This window comes from Solenopsis invicta, chromosome 15, assembly GCF_016802725.1.
Source record: "Solenopsis invicta isolate M01_SB chromosome 15, UNIL_Sinv_3.0, whole genome shotgun sequence".
Classification (NCBI taxonomy): Eukaryota; Metazoa; Arthropoda; class Insecta; order Hymenoptera; family Formicidae; genus Solenopsis; species Solenopsis invicta.
The window spans coordinates 5,890,251-5,909,830 of NC_052678.1; the positions used below are offsets into that span (position 1 = coordinate 5,890,251).

At 36.9% G+C, this 19,580-nt stretch overlaps 1 protein-coding gene across 4 annotated transcripts in view; it reads left to right on the top strand.

The window, feature by feature from the left end:
• Positions 1–19,580, top strand: part of LOC105200974 (fasciclin-3) — a 309,340-nt gene that overhangs the window by 265,901 nt on the left and 23,859 nt on the right. For all 4 annotated transcript variants that reach the window (XM_026138067.2, XM_026138068.2, XM_026138069.2 and 1 more), the window contains exons 2-5: positions 16,732–17,055; positions 17,961–18,095; positions 18,572–18,760; positions 19,174–19,358. In XM_026138067.2, coding sequence (XP_025993852.1) covers positions 16,732–17,055; positions 17,961–18,095; positions 18,572–18,760; positions 19,174–19,358 — 833 coding nt within the window. The remainder of the gene's footprint in view (positions 1–16,731; positions 17,056–17,960; positions 18,096–18,571; positions 18,761–19,173; positions 19,359–19,580) is intronic.

Below are 19,580 nucleotides of genomic sequence, written 5' to 3' on the forward strand. Positions count from 1 at the left end.
GCGAAACGCAGACTTTCCGGGATCAGCAGGACTACGATGAGCGTGCAAATCCACATCCTCGCGAAACGCAACTGACTACGAAATTCCGCTGAATTCCGCTGGAAAAATTCCGACTTGTAATGATTTATGCTGGAGCGCTGTACATCTTCTAGGCAACGGTTGGGTCGCCACGTTATTTTCTTCGCCGAGACCATTCGCTTGAAATTCACTCCTATAACTTTACACGGAAATATTTATTTGAATGAATAAATTAAATATTTAATTTCAGTAACGTAATTTAAACTGTATACGTAGTGGGCAAGGCTCGCGCTATCAAACGGAATTTGACCGGAACGGAGTAAACAACGCGATCTAGGTCACAGAATATATATTCATCAGTTTGAAGATTTGAGTTATGATAATCGTATGAAAATACGGAATAAGGCGACTATTGGATTAATAAAAGTCTATTACTACTTATATACATTCTAAATATAAGTAGCATTAGTCAATGACCGCGTGGTATTACGCTTTTGTTTGATATCGAAACGAGGACAAAGAACAGCAGCTCGCGATAGGAGCAATTAGCTTTACCACTAATAACAAATTATCTTAAATTGTCAACATGAGCATTCGCGGTTATTAGTGCGAACACAGCAAGATTTATTACGAAACTTTCCGCAACAATCCCCCCGTTATAACAAATACAATTCATTACACTAACATTATATTGTTAATTAAATTTTAATTTAGTCCGAGTCTAATTTAATATTTTATCGTACGGCTCGTAATACCCTTATTTTTACAATCTATTAAATGACAGCCGAAATAGGTCCCGAAACGTCAGGGCGAGTGCCAAGCGAGATACGATTTATCGTGCTGATAGTATATCTTTTGCCCTATATTCTGAGCATGTATCCTACCGCAAACACATTCATCAGCTACCGCAAACACATTCATCAGCGCGTCGGCACTCATATCTCGAATTTACCCTCGCATGGGCGCGCCTCGCGGAAAATAAGCGGAGCTCCTGGGCCGTCTGGAACCGGTACAAAAATGCAATTAAATTAAACTGCACGTTCCGTAGTGTCGCATTCATTACGTATGTACGCGACGTGTTTTCAATATATGCATGCGATGATAGATAAACAATTCCGCAGTAATACGTCGTCCATCGCTTCCGCTCGATCAGTGCTTTCGTCGTTCTTGCAAAATTACGCTATTCTTTTGTAAATTTTCGTAATTTTCACTGTGAACGCAGACGAAATATATTCGTTAATTTAAAAAAAAAACTTTTTTCGTAAATGTATCAAGTCGAATTGAAATTTATCGTATAACGAGATTGGATGAAAACGCGAATTTAATCGATTCGAGTGACTTCAGAAGACAGACTGCGAAAAATATCTTGGCGCTATTCAGCATCGAGCTCTCGCCAGATGTAAGATATCAGAGAGCATTCCTCCCCCTTTCCAAGCAGATGCTAATGACGTTTCGCGGAACAAACAAGGGGCGAGCGGATTGTAGCGCGGGGATCATTAGTAAAAGTGCGATAACGTCAACCACAGTAGCAGAGAAACACGTCCGGGAAAACTCTGAGCAGCGAGCCGAATATTTTCTAGCCTTATTTGCGCCGTTTAATGGCGAGTGAAGAAGAGATAATGCCCGAAAACGAGTTAACTCGCCCGCATCATCGCTCGAAAGTTCGCCGCGATTCGAAAACGTTTTACGTGGAATGCCGTAGCTTTTATCGCCACATTTATTTTATACTCTATATCATTGTTATACATGTACGTAGCCGCGAAAAGTATTTGTTCCTCGCAATTTTTATTTCTTATCGCTCGACCAGTTGAGAAACAGAGAGAGAAAGAGAAAGAGAGAGACAGACAGACAGATGGAGCATGTATTATTTTAGGGCAAGTTGTCTAAGAACATTCAATAAAAGTACAAAATGAAAAGTAAGAAAACAACGATGAGAGAGAGAGAGAGAGGGGGGGGGGAGAAAGCGGTGCTGCTTTAATTCCCGGGTGTGCAATTTGGCGAGCTTTTCGAGAATTCCGGCTGCAAATAATCAGTCGACTGCAAATTGCCGTATTTACGCGCGCGCCGCGTGCTCGCCCTTACTTTAATGTGTCTCAACCGCTGAAGAATTGAAATAAACGGCAACTTCGGCGTGCTTTATTGAGATTGCGCTGGAGGAGAGCCATCGCTCCGTTGGCGCTCCACGGCTCTCGCCGTGGCGTCTTCTAGGATATGATTTGCACTGTCGCGCCACTTTATCGCTGTCTCAAGATAAAAACAATTAACCTACTAATTGAACGGAATTGAAAACAAACCTCGAAAAATAAAGAAATATATTTGTATTGCGATTTACCTGTTAGGCACCGAGGAATTTGTTCAAACATCATTTTGTTGTATCTCTCGAAGCGACGCGAACGTGAAGCTATTTTACGTTAAATGTTAAAATATAGCGTGGAACATTTTCTCGAGAATAACATATTCCTGGTATAAATCGAGTATTTATCGCGAATCGAGGTAGTGAACGGCTCAAATATTTCCTCAGGGGATTAAGAGTGCGAAATTGTATTGCCATAGTAATTCCCTTACTCCATTTGAGGGACGTAAGTAATTCACCGAAGTTAATTAAAAATTATAACAGAAACGTGGCGGCTTATTCTCGCGGCTCGATGAGTTTTATCGCGATTGGAACGTCGAAATTGCCGCTTTGCACGCAATTAATCGAGTTTCCCTCGAACTCCACCCACGCGATAAACGCGTTAATTACTTGAAACATACGGCCGCGATTCGATAAAACTGTTACCAAGTCGGATTCCGTTTCAATTGGGGGCGTTACGTGCCACCGGGATCGAAATGCATCCGCTTTAAGTGAATATTTTGCGATACACTGACCGCACTTTTCATCGTTGCGTCGACTTCGCCAGCTAATGCATCGCGACATTGATTTAATTCGGTTTACTCATGCAGATCTATCAAAGCAAACATGTCCATTATTCATTCTTTAGCGAAATATTTTTGTAGACTCTTTAATATTAAAATTAATTTTAAATTTTAAATTTTCCCCAGGATACGTGTACTCTTTATCAGAGTGACCGTCTCTGTGTTGTCATTTATGCTCCCAGCTATTCTTTAATAAATTCCATGAGCATTTGTACTTGCCAGAGAGAGAGAGAGCTTTTTGTGTTATACGATACAATTTATTTATGGACTTTTCAAACATTTGAAATTCTTTTATTCAATAAGCTCATACCGTTATGTATCTTATTAGACTAAAATAATAGTTAAAGAATGGAGAACTTATTCGATCATACTTCAAGATTTTGTGAAAATATTGAAATAAGGATTTAACACTAGAATTATTTATAATAATTTAAATCTGTATATTAATATTTTTATATATATTGTATATAAATCTGAATACATAACTTTCGAAATACCATAGCAATACAAGTTTTAATGCCGGATAATCTGTCAAGCCCGGCCCTTTCATTGCTATTTTAAACTGCATCTGACGGTGCGGTGATAACATTTACTTCGTGCCATCGTCTTGCTCAAAGAACGCAGTCAAGATAGCAACGGGGAGGCGAAAAGAAATATAAAAACCGAAAGAGAGGAGGGAGAGAAAGAGAGAATGGCAGGCCTCGGGAACTAGGCCTTAGGGGGAACTAGGATAGGGCTTGAAAGGTGGAGGGATGAGCAACGAGAAAAAGAAAAAGCCGCCTTCATTAGGAGTAGACCAGACTACGAGGGTCCTGCGCCGTGTTCAAATGAGATCCGCAGTCGGCAGTAATGGCGTACGTCCTGATTTTTGAGGTCTCGTCCTTTTCGTAGCGATGACGACTAACGTCGCGGCGCGGCGGGGCACTGATCCGTTTTTGTTCATTCGTTCTTTTGTGTCCCATTCTCCCCTCGCGCCTCATTCCGATGATCTCGCGACGTTCATCCGCCATCGGCAATTGTCGTGAATTCGCGAGTAAACGAAGGGGTGCGATCGGATCGATCGCGATAGGTAATTCCTATCAATTTATCCGATGTACGTGATGGATTGATGAAAGATAAAGGCAGATACAAAAAAAAGAACTATTTTGACATGTCCCTAACTAAAGATATAAAGAGAGATACTGGAAATATTGAGAAATCAACACAACAATTTGAGAATTTCCCACATCTGATAAATAAATTGGTCGATTTGTACTACTATCGCGAATTAGGCCGAATGTATAAAAATATGAAGTAAAATTTTCACGAAAGAAAATACAAGAAAACACATGTAAGTAAAAAAGTGCAAAAATTTTTTTCTTCGTAACGAATATACGTTATTTTATTTCTTCGCATTTTATTCGCTGTTTACGCTAGTTTTCACTTATGACTTGGAAAACCGCACCGGGGGACCAAATTTACGTTGCATGCTTCCATGACGAATGGAATGAACCGATGTGAACGAAATCTTCGGCAAACGCCGGGACGCGACCAACCATACACTAATATCTTTTGATCCCTTTGACACTTTCCAAACGAAATGAAACGCCTTCGTTTTATTAAATTCAAGAAGAAATTCTCCCTAGTAGAAGAATATCACGACGAATCGATCTCTGAAATTCATTAATTTTCTGCTATCAATGTACAAATATCAACACTTATTTTGGCAGATAATTATTTATTTATTTTTTTATTTATTTCTAATTTTTTTATTTATTTTTATCTTGGAGTTACGACATCCTTGGAAACTGCATTAATGCGAAAATTATTCATTCTCCATTCAGTGTCGATATTCTCAAATGTTCCTTGACAAAAAGAGAAGCATTTTAAAAAACGGGGTCATCGTCTTTTTCACTGTGACAGAACTCCGGCAATTAAAAATAAAAGAAGAAAGAAGAAAAGATATAAAAAATATGGAGGTGGTTTTTCTCCGTTAATTTCATGAACGTTACTCGGTGCATACGCATTCGGAGCGCAGCACGATGCGGATTTTCGTGAATATTTTTGAGGGTATTCGACGATTTGTTGTATGTGTCTGCGTTTCACGGAGCGCTGTCGCTAATTAGTGTTGCATTCCCATGCGGAAGGTCAGCCTGCTAGCTATTCGTGTTATTGCTATGGCAAACTACGAAACGTATCTACGTATGCGTCATTATCATTACACGTACATTATGCAGCTTTGCGTTCGCTTATTTGTGCAGTTACAAGTTTTTTTATTTTTTAAAATCTGTTAAATAAAAAGCATTAACACGATTATTTTTATTTCGCGAGATTTAAAATCGAGGCTTTGCTTCAAAATCTTGAAACGACTTTAAAATAACTTATTGTTAGTTATAATATTATATATTATATGTGTGTGTGTGTGTGTGTGTGTGTGTGTGTGTGTGTGTGTGTATTATAATTGAGTTATTTTAATAAGAGATAAGATTAGAAAAAGAACACGTTTTCATAAGGATAAGCATGGAGAGACTGAAAAATATTGAACTAATTAATCTCGTCGAAAAAGATTTCTTTAACTGAAAACATTCAGAAAAAATCCTGACTTGATAAAAGTCGAAATTTAATTCTAAGGAGAATATACATTCCTACCGATCTCTTTTAATTCACCTATTTTCCATTCATGCCAGGTACTCGAACAGTTTGAAATTCAAATCGTGCCCAAGTATATTCTCATCGACAATGTAAAACTCTTTTACTAATCCGATCGTCAATTCTATCCGTTTGCATTGCAAAGAATACTGATTTATCCTCGTTAATCCGTAAAATATGTTTAATGCACCCTACTTTTCATACAGCTTTAAAAAAAAATTGCTATTAATATTTCAATGATGTTCTCATTAAAAAATAATATCACTTTTAATGTATTTATTGGGAGCAAAAAAGTATTAAAATCTGACCTGTAGAGAACATTTTATGTGTCATATGTTACATGTAGTATGCAAATATTTAAAAATAATCTCTACTTATTAATACACAAAATTATAAATAATATTTATTTGCGTAAAATTTTATAGAATAATATTTCTTTATTTCATGCATTATTACCTTGATACTGCAAAAATTGATGCAAAATAAGAAAATGTTTGATAAGAGAAAAAAATAGAGTACGTATAATCTTTGTGAGCACACAAAGGAAAATAATAATAGAATTCAAATCTTGCCGGTTTTATTTTCCGAGAGAGAGAGAGAGAGAGAGAGAGAGAGAGAGAGAGAGAGAGAGAGAGAGCAGATACGCCAGATATTTGTTATCTTGAGAGACAATACTAAGAACATTACTACGGAATCGCGTCTTCGGGAAATCGCGAGCAGCACTCGTCGCTAACGAGAAGAGGAAAACAGGAAACAAAACGGATAGGAGACATCAGTAATCCGCGGTAATACCGTGGATTACTCAGTTGGATGTGGAAACGGCATTGTTTCTTGCCTAGTTAATAAGTTGGTTCCCACCAGTCTTACCTCGAGGTTGGCAAAACTTTAGCCGCGGGATATATTTCTTTTCGAGTTCGTTGAATATGCGGCACGACTCGATCTGCGCGAACAAAAATTTCTGTAATCTTGTCGGGAGCGTGGCTCGTCGAGTATCGATTGTCGTTCTCTGAAACATTTTCAAGCGATATCTCGCGTTAGATTTTCTTTTGCCCATGATTATTCTTGGCTCTTCAAAAATAAAATTTTATTCAATTAAATTTATTTATTTATACATCCAGATAATATTTTCCTGTCAAAAGTGCAAGCGGCTTTACCTGACGAATCCGACTTTCCTTTAAAGCTGAGACATTGAACTAAAGTCTACCACTAAGTCGACCAGCTTGGGATATCGGTCAACCGTAATAGCGCTGGTGAGACGCCGCATTAGATTCTAGACATACATTTTAGACAAGCTACGTCAAGCTCTTCCTAAAGCCACATCTTGATAATACCGTATTATCATTGCCAAAGACCCTTTGACTGCACCTGTAGCTAACTGAAACATTAATATTATTTCTGTTGATTCTGCTCACGTCACACAACTCGTTAGATACGACACCGATTTGTTATTTTTATTGAATACTTCAGTATGTGTCTTATACTGCAAAATTGCAACTCCTCGCACATTATTTAGCACAGTTTTTTAATTAACAGTTTTTTAAATCTATAATACACCCAGATCAAATTTTTAAATGATATAATTTTAAGTCATTATCTAATTGTATTGCTCAAATCGGATATTTTTATTCTAGCACTGTTTTTGCTTACACAGAAAAAAAATTAGTATCAAATTTTTTAACAATCTTGAAAGAATTTGATAAACCTAAACAGATATAGCATGCTTATATATTATACATAGGAAGAAATTTGTTTCTTATATGAAGAATTTTTTTCTTCATCTGTAAGTTATGCCAATTTAAGATTATCAAATTCTTTCAAGAAAATTTTATATTCTTGTATGAGGCAATGATTGTTGATGTGATATTGATTTTTGTTTCTGTGCACATGATTCGTTCTCGTTTACTGTGATTCGAATTATTTATCGTAATCAAAGTTTTGAACGCAATAAACAATTTATCGATCCGATTTATTTTATCGAAGTATGGAGTTCGATGCAATATTTTATGGTACATTTCGATTATTTAGTTCACCCGATTGCACCTTTCATACTATATTTGACTGACTCCACATTTTTGACATATATTCTGACGAAGATTATTTCCAGCTTAACGTGTTAATCGTAAATGGATGATAGAATTTTTAATCGTATTTAATCGCATTCGCGAGTATCTTCCGTCTCGAAAATTTTCGAGAGAAAGTGGATCAAAATAACACAATATGTTCTCGTACACACGCGATTTCGACGGAAGCTAACACAGCTATGCTTCGCGTCAAAGTGGATAACCGTGGATAATTCGATGCGAAATGCCGAGTCATAATCATCATTTTCCAGCGCGTCCACTTTCGCCCGCCGCATTGCGTGGGCTTAACGATAACCTGCGGTTTCGTGTTTACACCTTCACTCCAGTATTAAGGGCTCTAACGTTACAACATAATTTTGCATTCACGACGAGAGATCGTATCCAACGAGATAAATATCCCTCTATATCTCACTCCAATTTCTCCGCGCTTGTTTTTATCACGTCGCAGTTTACTCGAGAAAAATTGACTTCATATGCTAATTCGCTTATTTCTTTTTCAAGTACGGCGCGATTGTTATTGACAGTTAATTGTTGCGCGAATTGTAGGAAACATGCTTCCGTGACGTGGACGTCCGTTGCAGGGCCGTTCTGATGAAGTTATCGGATAATTGGCAGATCGCGGCTACGCGAATGCTCTTTATAAAATACCAACATTGTCATTGTGATATCGTTGTAACAGAAACGAGGTGATAACATTTCTTCAGAAGAGACGTGCTCTGACGTTCACTTCGAACTTCTGTGACAATGAAGATCGTATCGCCGCGTCGCGCACGACGATACTTGAGAGTGTGAGATGTACAATACCACCGAGACACATATTGGACATCTATTATTTGATGTCGTGACAAAGATGATATTGAAGATCTTATCGGATATCTACAATTAATTGAAGATCATCCTACTTCGCGTTTTTGATTGAAGTTAAAGAGTATAATGCTAATATTCATTCTTAAGAATATTAACCTTTTTCTAATATAATAATATATAATAACCAAATTATAATTATATCAATATTTGTTAATATATTAGAAAGGGGCGTTATTAATATTTTTAAGAATCAATATTAATTAACTTTTTTAAATCAATTTAAACCAATATTAATATTATTAAATATTATTGATCTTCTGAATAATATTATCAAATTTCTGGAAAGATTTAATAAATAATCTTGTTCGTTTTAATATACTACATTATTCTTAAATATAACAACATTAGGTATATGTACATCTGCGCCATTTGATATTCGTCTATTTAATTATTTATTTAAAGACACAAATTATTTTTATTCTTGCTTTTCTACGATACATTATTTGACTTTAATCTACATTAATAGATATTGCTTAATTTTGGTTGTTACTACATGGCTTCTTCGAGACACCTTGCTCTTATTACATCGAATAAAATTTCTCGACGCCGCGTTAACTAGAAATTCCTGAAGCAACCCTCGAAGTCCTGCAGCGGACATCGAGCGACAGTTATTTAATACGAAATCCGGTTTACGTAACTGGATTCCAACGTCATCATCAACCGACTGCAATCGATTTACGTTCGTCGATGGTAGGAAACGGGGGCGGGGGAAACGCTCGACCAGTATCGATGTGGCGAATGTATCCTTCCGGTGGCTCCTTGTCTCGAAAGTTCCTCATTCGGAAGAGAGGCAGAGCGAGAAAGAAAAAGGGATGGGAGGAAGAAGCGGCGCGGCGCGATGAGTTGATTTACTGCCGTGTAAACCGTCCTTAATCTCGGCGAGGATTTACGGCTGTCTGGCCGAAATTGGCGTCCGACTGAGACTCGCAGGAAACGTTTTCTCGCGAAGAGCGGAAGTTCTCGCGACGCACTGGAAACACCCGTCGTGGATGCATGTCAAGCTTTTCGACGACGATCTATTTTTTTCTCATTTTGCGAAGAAACTCCCGTGATCTACTTACTTTGGAAACGTGGGTCTCATTTGGCTTGGTCGCAGGATAATGAAGGAAACAGGATCAATACGACGACGTAAATAAAACTTCAATTTACAGTTTCACTTGTAATTTGTTCATTGAATCTCTATTGTGCAAGTTCATCGGGGCAGCTGTTCTTGAAAATATATCAGCGCAACCGACACAATATATAAATAATTCCCCCCCCCCCTTCTCAGTAACTAATTACCATTTTTAATCACTCGGTAACCTGCCATTTAGATTGTTCAAACATAAAAAAGAGGTATTAAGGTATAACTTCTTAATACAATATAGCTTCCTTTTCGTGTCGTCAAAACTTTTGTAGAACAGCTTATTTTAAATTATCTCTGCTTCAAGTAATACACGAGACGGCGAAGAAAATAAAAAAAAAGGGGGGGAAAATAATATGGGAAAGTTTCACGTTTGTGATTTCATTGCTGGCGTTTTAATTTCTGCGATCTTTCTTCGTAACGGGATCTAAACTGCTCTACGGTAGAAATATCTGCGAGCCACATCTGGGAGATATTTTTGTTCATCATAAAGGCTATGGCGAAATTACACGCGACCGCTCCTCGGACTTTGAAAGTATATACCGAGCTGCGGCACACTGAGATTTTTCATTCCTTTATTGTGTATTTCGGATTCTTATCCGACTTTCCGATCGTCACGCATACGAACGATAAATCAAATTGAAAGTGCGCGATGTTGCGAACGAGCGTGTTTGTTCACGCGAACTTTTTCGCCGGACGCTTGACGCGCCAGCGCCATAACGGGTTAACTATACCCCATTTTACGTTAAATTACAATTTTTATCTTTTATCAATAAACCGTCTAATCGGATTTAGCGTATAATTGCAAATATTTACCGACTACTGGCTGGTCAAAATTGTACTTACTGTGTAATTGCACGCTCGCGGGCGCATCGTTATATTGATTTCCACGACTAATGGTGATACACGTTTGCTGCTCATTAATGACTAATTAGTGAGTGCACAGCGCGGTGCAGCAGAACTCGTAGAACATAATTAATTTTGCTCTTAGAGTACAGCGAAATATATGTAAAATCGGGCATGTTTGAATTTGCTCTGATCCTAAGCTACGGCACGTATACGCGACCGCGTCGCCGAACGTCAAACGAGCTTGGGATAATTAAAGGAAACTGATATTTTTATACTTTTTAAATGCCTTTTTTTTATCTTTTACTTCTCTTATTGCTCTTATTGGCGCACAGCGATATGCAGAATGCTACTGTGCGCCAATCAAATTGAAGCGTTATCCGATCGTTTTTTGTGCTATGGGATTCTGATGAACGCATCCAATAACGTGGAAACAAGCTTGCAAGCAATATAGTGCTTTTGTCTGACCGGCACCGGCCGCAACGAATATCAAGTTAACTCGGTCGAACTCGGTGGCTTCCGAAAAATGCTGTCGACAAGAGATGTGGAACATCATAAAATTGACGTACTACGCGCTTCAAATACGATACACGCCGCGCAACACGCTTCGCTTCTTTCAAAAGTCAATTGATCAGTTAACCATTTAGCTACCTGTGATGCGCGGAGAAAAATTGCTGGTGTGTTTTTTTTTTTACGTTAATTAATAGCGTACGCTGTCCGCGCTTTTATATTTGATTCGCGAATCAAGCCACGCGAGAGACGAATTTCGCGTATTTCCAGGACGTTTTCGTTATTTTCGTCGATCATTAATTCGTCAATGATCCAACATTGCCCAGCGTTATTGGATTATTAGTCGCAGCCTGATCGGATAAATCCTTGTATTTTAATCTCCAATATTTCAAGCTGATTGCAACGAAAATCGAGTTTTGCTGCTCACTCCGATCCGCACGAACGACTCCGAGCATATCGCATCGCGATGGCCGGGCATGTTTCGCGGCGCCCGTCGAGCAAAATTAGCAACATTAGGGAATAGCGGCATCCTGATACTAGAAGTGCCGACCGGGATTACTTCCTCTCGCTGCATCGTGAAACCGTCGCCGCAATCTAACCGCAGCGTGCAGCGTCCTAAGGGTGCGTGTACACACCACCGAAACGTTATATAGATCACTAAAAAGTAGCGTGAAAAGTGCGCCGCATGCTGAGGATTTCAAAGCCGTTAAAATAAAAAAAGAGGGGGGGGGGGCGTAAAATTCAAGAATATTAATATAATGTCAGTAGCTAATATTTCGAAGCTTACACGTTACGTAGTAAAGTCTAAAACTATCCGGTGTGAGGATATAAAAAGAGATGGTAAAAAAGGAACCATTTTTTTTGTTCACCTATCCTTTAATATATTTTTTAAAATGATTAATTTTCCTGTACCAAAATGAAAGGTATTTTTAAGTTTGACTTGTACGGAAAACCGTTGCCAGTGAAGAAGAATGGTTTCAGTGTTGCATCATTCTAAGGACAAAAATTCTAAAATGAATTATATCGAAAAGTAAAAATAATAAAAAAGGATTCTGCAAGATATTCGAGGATATCAATATATCATATTTTCAGTTGATATATAGTTCGAAGCTAAAAGGCAGACAACATTATTAGGTGATATTCGAAGCTTACCGGATACGTAGTAAACTATCCGGCATATAAGGATATAAGAAAAACGTAATAACGGGAAACCATTTTTATCTTTTATTTTTATTATTATTTTATTATTTTTATTACACATTATTTTATTCTTATATTGTTTTATCTTACCGCCCTTTTTATATCCTTGAAAATTTTTTCACCTCACTACGTATAACGAATACTGAATCCACGTGAACGCGATTGTTCGACACACAGAGTAACAAACGAACAATGAAGATGGATCCTTTGAAGACTCGCTGGCACAGTGTACACGTAGCTTAACACATACGCGTTCTTGCCTTTTCCGATGGTCTCCTTCCTTCCTCTCGTTCCATTCCGAGCCCACATCTTCTTCGCACTTTCCTTCCACGAGCGGAGCGGAAGAAGACGCGCGCGGTACGCGCGGCGAAGGGGGATGCGAGCGAGCCGAGAAAATTGGAAATCGCTACGAAATTGCACTGGCAGGTTGCATGCCGGGTAGCCAAGATTATCTTCGCCGCGTTATCACTGCGCGGCGCGCGAGGGAAGAGGTGGAGGAGGAGGAGGATGAGAAGGAAAGGCGGTCGGAAAACCGGGGGAGTCAATAACGGCGAGCGGACATAAAATACCGAGGTGCGGAATGTGCGCGAAACGGATACATGCGCCGTTACGTGTTGTATCACATATGTATTCCGCGATGTGTGGCGCGTATGAGGAATGCACGTGCACAGGCGGAATACGGAAACCCGCTTGTAGGCGAGCGGAGAACCGGCGCGTATCTTCTTCGATAGCAAATATCGAATTCACCGAGCGGATCGTAAACACAAATGCGAGTCTCGCGAACCGGTATTTTTATGTGTAACTGTGATTATTACAACTAGAAATTTATACACTCTGCTTCATATGAGTCATACGATGGCTACGGCGAAATCGCGAGAGGAGGAGAGAGGCCGAGATAAAACGGTGTACTTATTTTAACGTCCATCCGTGCATCAATTTCATAATTGCAACGGTGCGTGGCGCGACGTCCACAAATCACCGCATCTGTTGCTGTGGCTTTCGGGGGATGCGTGTTCCTCGATGCAGGCGGGGACTGTGCGGCGATGGCGAGCGCGGTCGTATTCTCCGGGCAAATCCGGGTATACGGGCAAATTAGATCGTGACGTCGGCTATGTAACAAATTGATGAGCGGAAAATCAAATGGGATTTATGGTCTTGCGATCGCTTGGCAGGTCGACACGGCGCGCCACATTTGCAATCGCATGGAACGGCGCAGAAAGCGTGGAGGAATTTTCATATAATTTCAGCATCAACGCGAATTTCAGCGGGGTAAAAAGAAGAAAAAAAAACGTGACAAATACATACGGGATAGTTGCACCAATAAATCAACGACCGAGGGAAGTTACCCGGTAATTTGTTCTTCATTAAATGAAAATTATTTCGTTACATAATTATATTTTGCTCATTAATATTTTAATTCCAGTGTTGTAAATTTTGCATTAAAAATACGACATTGACAGTCTATAAATTAAAATGGAATTTTATAAAATTGATAAAATTAAATTGAATTAAATTATATGAAATAATAAACGGAGAGTACATGCCTAGACTTAAATAAATAAAATCAAATAAAAACAATAATATTACGAGACAAGTTAGATTTTCAACGCATAATAATTATTAATAATATACAAATGTTTATTATTTTGAATAATTGTTAAGCATTAAAATTTAACACACGAAATAAAATCTAAATTATACTGCACGATAAATAGTACATCGTGGATAACAGAAACGAAAGCAGTGCCTGCATACCTAGGTACAAGAAAAAAAAAAACTCCAATACCGGGTAACATCGCTTTTTTCGGAAGTGCTTTCAGTGCATTTGAAGTCTGTAACGTGCTATAAAATCGCGTAACAATTCTAACGAATCCATTGAATCCCTGGCCACGAACCGAAACATCGGCGCACGCACACAGAAAACGCATCTGAGTGCACCTAAACGGAAATATCTCCATGTATAAGAGAAAAAAAGAAAACCCGCGAGTGTGTCGCACAGCGGTAACGAACACCCGAAAAATCACAAGGCATCGATGCAATTGTTTTATTGCTTGAATAATAATAAAACGTACGAAGATAGAGGAAAACGTTTTCTCCAGAAGAAAGTTTAGACAAGTCCAAGTAATCAATAAATGCTAAAATAAATTAAGTATATGAATAATTTAAATTAATCAAGCATTTTCCCCTTGAAAAAAAAGTTGATTAACTTGTTTCAATAAACTGATTATTGATCAGTAACTGATGATATTTTATAAGTTTACTGACGAAATATAATCAGTTACTGATCAGTAATCAGTTTATTGAAACAAGTTTATCAACTTTTTTTTCAAGGATCTATATAATATATAAATCATCTTTCTTGTTTAATTTTTATCGGGAAACAAATGCGGATTTTTTATAGGAAACTGGAATCGCTCTGTTAAATTTGTTACATCTTTTGGGAGTTGCAGTTGTGCTCGCTTCACTTCGTGGCTTCTGTAATTTGTTTATCCGATCGCAAGAACATGAATCTGTCAAAATTGCTAGATTTCGAATTACTCGCCTCTCGAAACTAGCCAGTCGGTCGACAGGATGAAATATGATAGTCGTTGCCCGTGCCACGCCCAGTTTATCATATTTCTTGAAGCGCATTATCATAATAGCATCGTGCATGAGATCGGTCGGCCGCCGCGTCGTCGTCGTTCCGCCGATGACACGCCACGTCCAAAACTCGTGCGGAGATCGATGCAACCAGCGCTCCGCGTCGCGACGAGTCTTCCCGGCAGAGAACTTAAAAAACAAACGTCTATATGAAACCCTTATGACGATAGCTTCTTGAGGGTGGACTTTTTGTCGAGGGGGGAGGGAGAGTGGTTTTTACGCTCAAACTGTTACGAGGGATACTTAGGTATAAACTTAAACGTACGTTATCTCAATAATGATCGTCATCAAGCTTGGATAGCAGCGATAATGATCGTCACATTTGAATAGCGATTGTGCCTGCCATGCGTAGAGAGACGTAGAACGTCGAAAAAAATATTTTTCTTTTATTTTTTGGAATTGTAAATATATAAAATGAAATGAATCTAATGAAAATTTAATTCACTTGGAAAAATCGTGAAAAAGGGCCGTACAACATTTTCTGTGCGATGAGATAAAGCGAGAAATGAATAGAAAGATCTTCGATACGTAAAGAAAAATGACGAAATATGACTTGGCTTTTTGTTTGGCCTATTGTATTACTGGATGAACGTCACAGACTGGCCAAAACGATTATAAATTTAAATATAATCTTTTCCGTATAGTTGCAGAATATCGTTTGCCCTCTTTTTGTAAAATGCAGGGAGTTACATATCTGAAACAGTTATCTTGCATATTATGTAAAGTATACGGTATGAATACTAAGATCATGCTACAGTTTCGACTATAATATTACGTCACGTTATGAAACCTCAACAATACGTATGCGCATACTAATGGTATTTAAAGGTTTTTTGCATAATTAAAGTACGCTGAATGTTGTGTAAAATTTCTTTATCGTTTCCGTAACATTATATTGTAACTCTTATGAAGTCATAGAAAACATTTAAACTCAATTGAGAACTTTATGAAAGCTTTCATGACAATGTCGGCACGCACGACAATAGAATATATTTAAAATAAGGTGCTAATTAAGCGTTTAAAGCTTCCTTCATTTATAATATGTCAATTAGCAAAACGAGAAGCGTAGAATTATAACGAAGTCATCGTGCAACATGAAGATTAAATGTACCAACGTGTCGGGTGAGTTTACAGTGACGAAAAGTAAAGAGGAAAAAATCGACTATATCCCTTTCCGATACAGAGCGCGTTGATATAAGAAAGATACACGAGGGTGATGGAAGGTAGTGCAGGTGGGGATTTAATCAACTTTTCTTTTTGTCTCGTAAATCTTCGTAGACGCTGCATCTTCGCCCATGCGAATCGCCCTCTCGATTTTTTATTGAGACACTTGCAGACGCGTGTTCCTTAAAACCTGCTGCCTGAAACATTCCCCGGTTTTTCTTTTCGATTTTTCTCAGCGCTTCTATAATACACAGTGTTATCGCACTTTCATGTAACAAATTTGATTCTAAATCAAATACCTTTTAAATCAATACAATTACTGAATACAGGAATGTGTACGTATTGTGTAATGATGTTGAATTTGAATATCACAAAACTTAAATAATATTGAGAAATATCACAAGTAATCTGTTTTTTTTTTTAATTGAAATTTTAGTATTTTATATATTTAATATATTTAATAAATTTTAGTAGTTTATATATCTTATATATTTTATATATTTAATAAGAATATTCTTTTCATTATTCTGGCGTCAAATAAAGGAGTGAATTAATAATCGCAATTTTTGAAATTTACCTTAAGATAAAAAATAATTATATAAACGTATTACTTAATAAATATCTATAGTTTTTAATGACTTTTATAATATACCTATATTTACACTTTGCTTAGAAATTATTTATTTGTTTATAATTTATCAAGCCCATTATTAAACTCGAATATTCGTCTGTTTCCAGCAAAAAATACGAATACGTATATAGACATCGAACCGAAAAAAGACATGGCTGTGCGAGTCGGCGAGAGCGTGCAGATTTTATGCAAAGCAGATCAACCGCTTCGCGTTTGCCGCGTGGAGATACCTGGTGAGGGTAGCATTGTGTTTACTGGAACAGACCCGGCGGAAGATGGCATTGAGTATTATGGTACTGGACTAAATACTGGCCAGTGCGGCGTCCAAATCGCTAGGGTGAAAGATACTCATGATGGCACCTTCAAATGCTCCTTGACGACCATTAAAGCCCGGCAAGAGGCAACTGCTTCTCTCAAGATCATCGTCGCGAGTAAGTTCTCACCTTTTGCCTTGATTCAACGAAATAAACTTGACAATCGAAATGGTAGAGAAAACACATTTTTATATTTTTAGTAAAAAGATACATGTCTATTTTGAAGCTAAATACATATATGCAAAATAAGAAGCTATAAACATTTATTGAGAGATATCTGTGTCTTTTTTAATAATATATGAATATTATTTTAAAAATTGTTTTTTTAAAATCATTTTGATATATACCATTTATTATATAATGTGTAATCATTTTAATGAAAATAATGTATTGTATAAATTGTACATTGATTCATTTTGATACTTAATTTATAAATTTTGCGATATGTCGATTTTTAATTTTTATTTAAAATTTATATTTATTTTAACATTTTAATTATCACATTAATGATTGTTTTTATATATTTCACATAAACTCGCAGTAATTAAACATGATGGAACTGGAAATGGTATTGTACAAAATAATAAATAAATAGAAGATAGGATATTTTTGACAAAGAAGTTACGATGAAAAGAGAAATATTAATTAGAGCAAGCAGCAAAAAACAAACTAACGCTTGTTCGAGTCGCTATAGCTGTATTCGAAAAGTAATTAATCTTCCTTAAGGAAATTGCTTACGGAGACTGAAATAAGCGCTGGGAGCAAAATTACTGTTTAAGATGAACCCGATAAAGATAAATGGCGAGATTCATGAATATCTTAGGAAATTTTGCTGTTATTTTAACATACAGAAACATTGTGTGCTGAAAAAAGTTAAATTTAAGTTATCATCTCAGATTCAGATAACAAAATAATAAAATATATACAAAAGTGTCGCCATATATGTTGTTTTCTAATTCAATCCGATCTGATTGAGGCAATGTGAAATGATCCATGGAAATTCCATGAAATTAATTTTTCAGGACCACCCAACAACCCTGATCTTCGCACGAATCGTGGAAGTGTCGGCGTGGGCAAATTCAGAAAGGGCGAGAAATTGGAAGTCAGCTGCAGCGCTCCATCTGGTCGACCAGCAGCAAACGTATCTCTGTTTCTCGGTCAGTATATTTATTATTTAATAGTCTAGAAGAACATGTGCCTCTTCCCAACTTTAATTTCGAGTGTCATAACGAAGAGTTACTGAAACCGAGATAAGAAAATGGGGTTTCGGAAAATTTAATTTAGATAACCGGCTTGGATAACAGATCAACTAAGATTGATCTTTTTAGATTAAATGATGAGAAAATTCGAAAATTTGATAACAAAAAGCACATCAATATTATAAATACAAGAAAATCCAGTAGGGGGGCGTTTACGGGGAGGTATTTACGTATCTTTGTGTTAATAACACATTCATTAATGTTTTAAAAACGAGATTAATAAATAATAAATTGATTTTTTTCTCTTTATTCATAATGTTCAAATAATTATATTAAAATATAAAATACAGAGTACATAATATAATAAAGGATAAAATATATGTAGAATGCATAAATAATAGTGAAATGAGATTACTTTTGTTCTGAACATTTAGACGAAGAGCCGATTGGCGACGACAGAAACGCGTATAATCCGTATAATCCGTATGTGGAGGATAACTTGTCAGTGCAGAACGCTTCGCGCAGTCTAGATTGGACAGATAACGGCAAAACGTTAAGATGCATAGCCAGTCACATCGCCCTCGACAGGCCCAAGGAATCGACTATGCAACTCGAAGTATATTGTAAGTTCACGTTTCTAATACAAAACAGTTTCTTACTTATTAACATTTGTCCTACAATCATCAAATTCTGTTTTTTAATTTATTCTTTTATCTCGGATATATCGGTTTTTGGGTTGTTACATAAATTCTGAACGAACGAATCAAACGAACTTATGTAACAATCCAATTCTTTGCGTTTTTAGAATTGGCAACTTTCTCCAACGTTAATTTTTAATAGATTTTTAATGAAATCCGTGTATCTATTTTTAATTACAAAATAACAATTTACTCGAATTAGCTATTATATTATATTAGTGAATTTTAATCAACAAACATTTGTTAATTAACGTTCTACGTAAAAATCGTTGTAGACATCGTCTTTTATTTTTAAATTTATCATAGATTTTGAAAGTAAGCTGTGTCTTTCTTCTTAGATCCACCTCAGCCACATCAGACCTTTGAACGTTTCGGATATGTAATTGGCAGACAGGGAATTATCAATATTACCATTTTTGCGCATCCTAGGCCACGATTTACATGGCGAGTGAACAACGAAAAAATTGATGAGGGTCGCCCTGACGAGAGTAATCGATTGGAAACTTCCACTGCCGTCGATTTGGTAAGTTTTTTTCTTAAATTTAAAATTTCCTTTTAAATATTTATAATTTCACAGACTTAATGATAAAATTTAATAATCAAGAATAGAAATGTACTTCTCTCTATTATTTTTGGATATTTAACATCTTTGATATAATTAAGTACAAAAGCAAACTTAAAACAAAGAAAACCCTACATTTAATATTGGTTTTGAATTAGAAACGTCAAGAAAAACACTTAATAT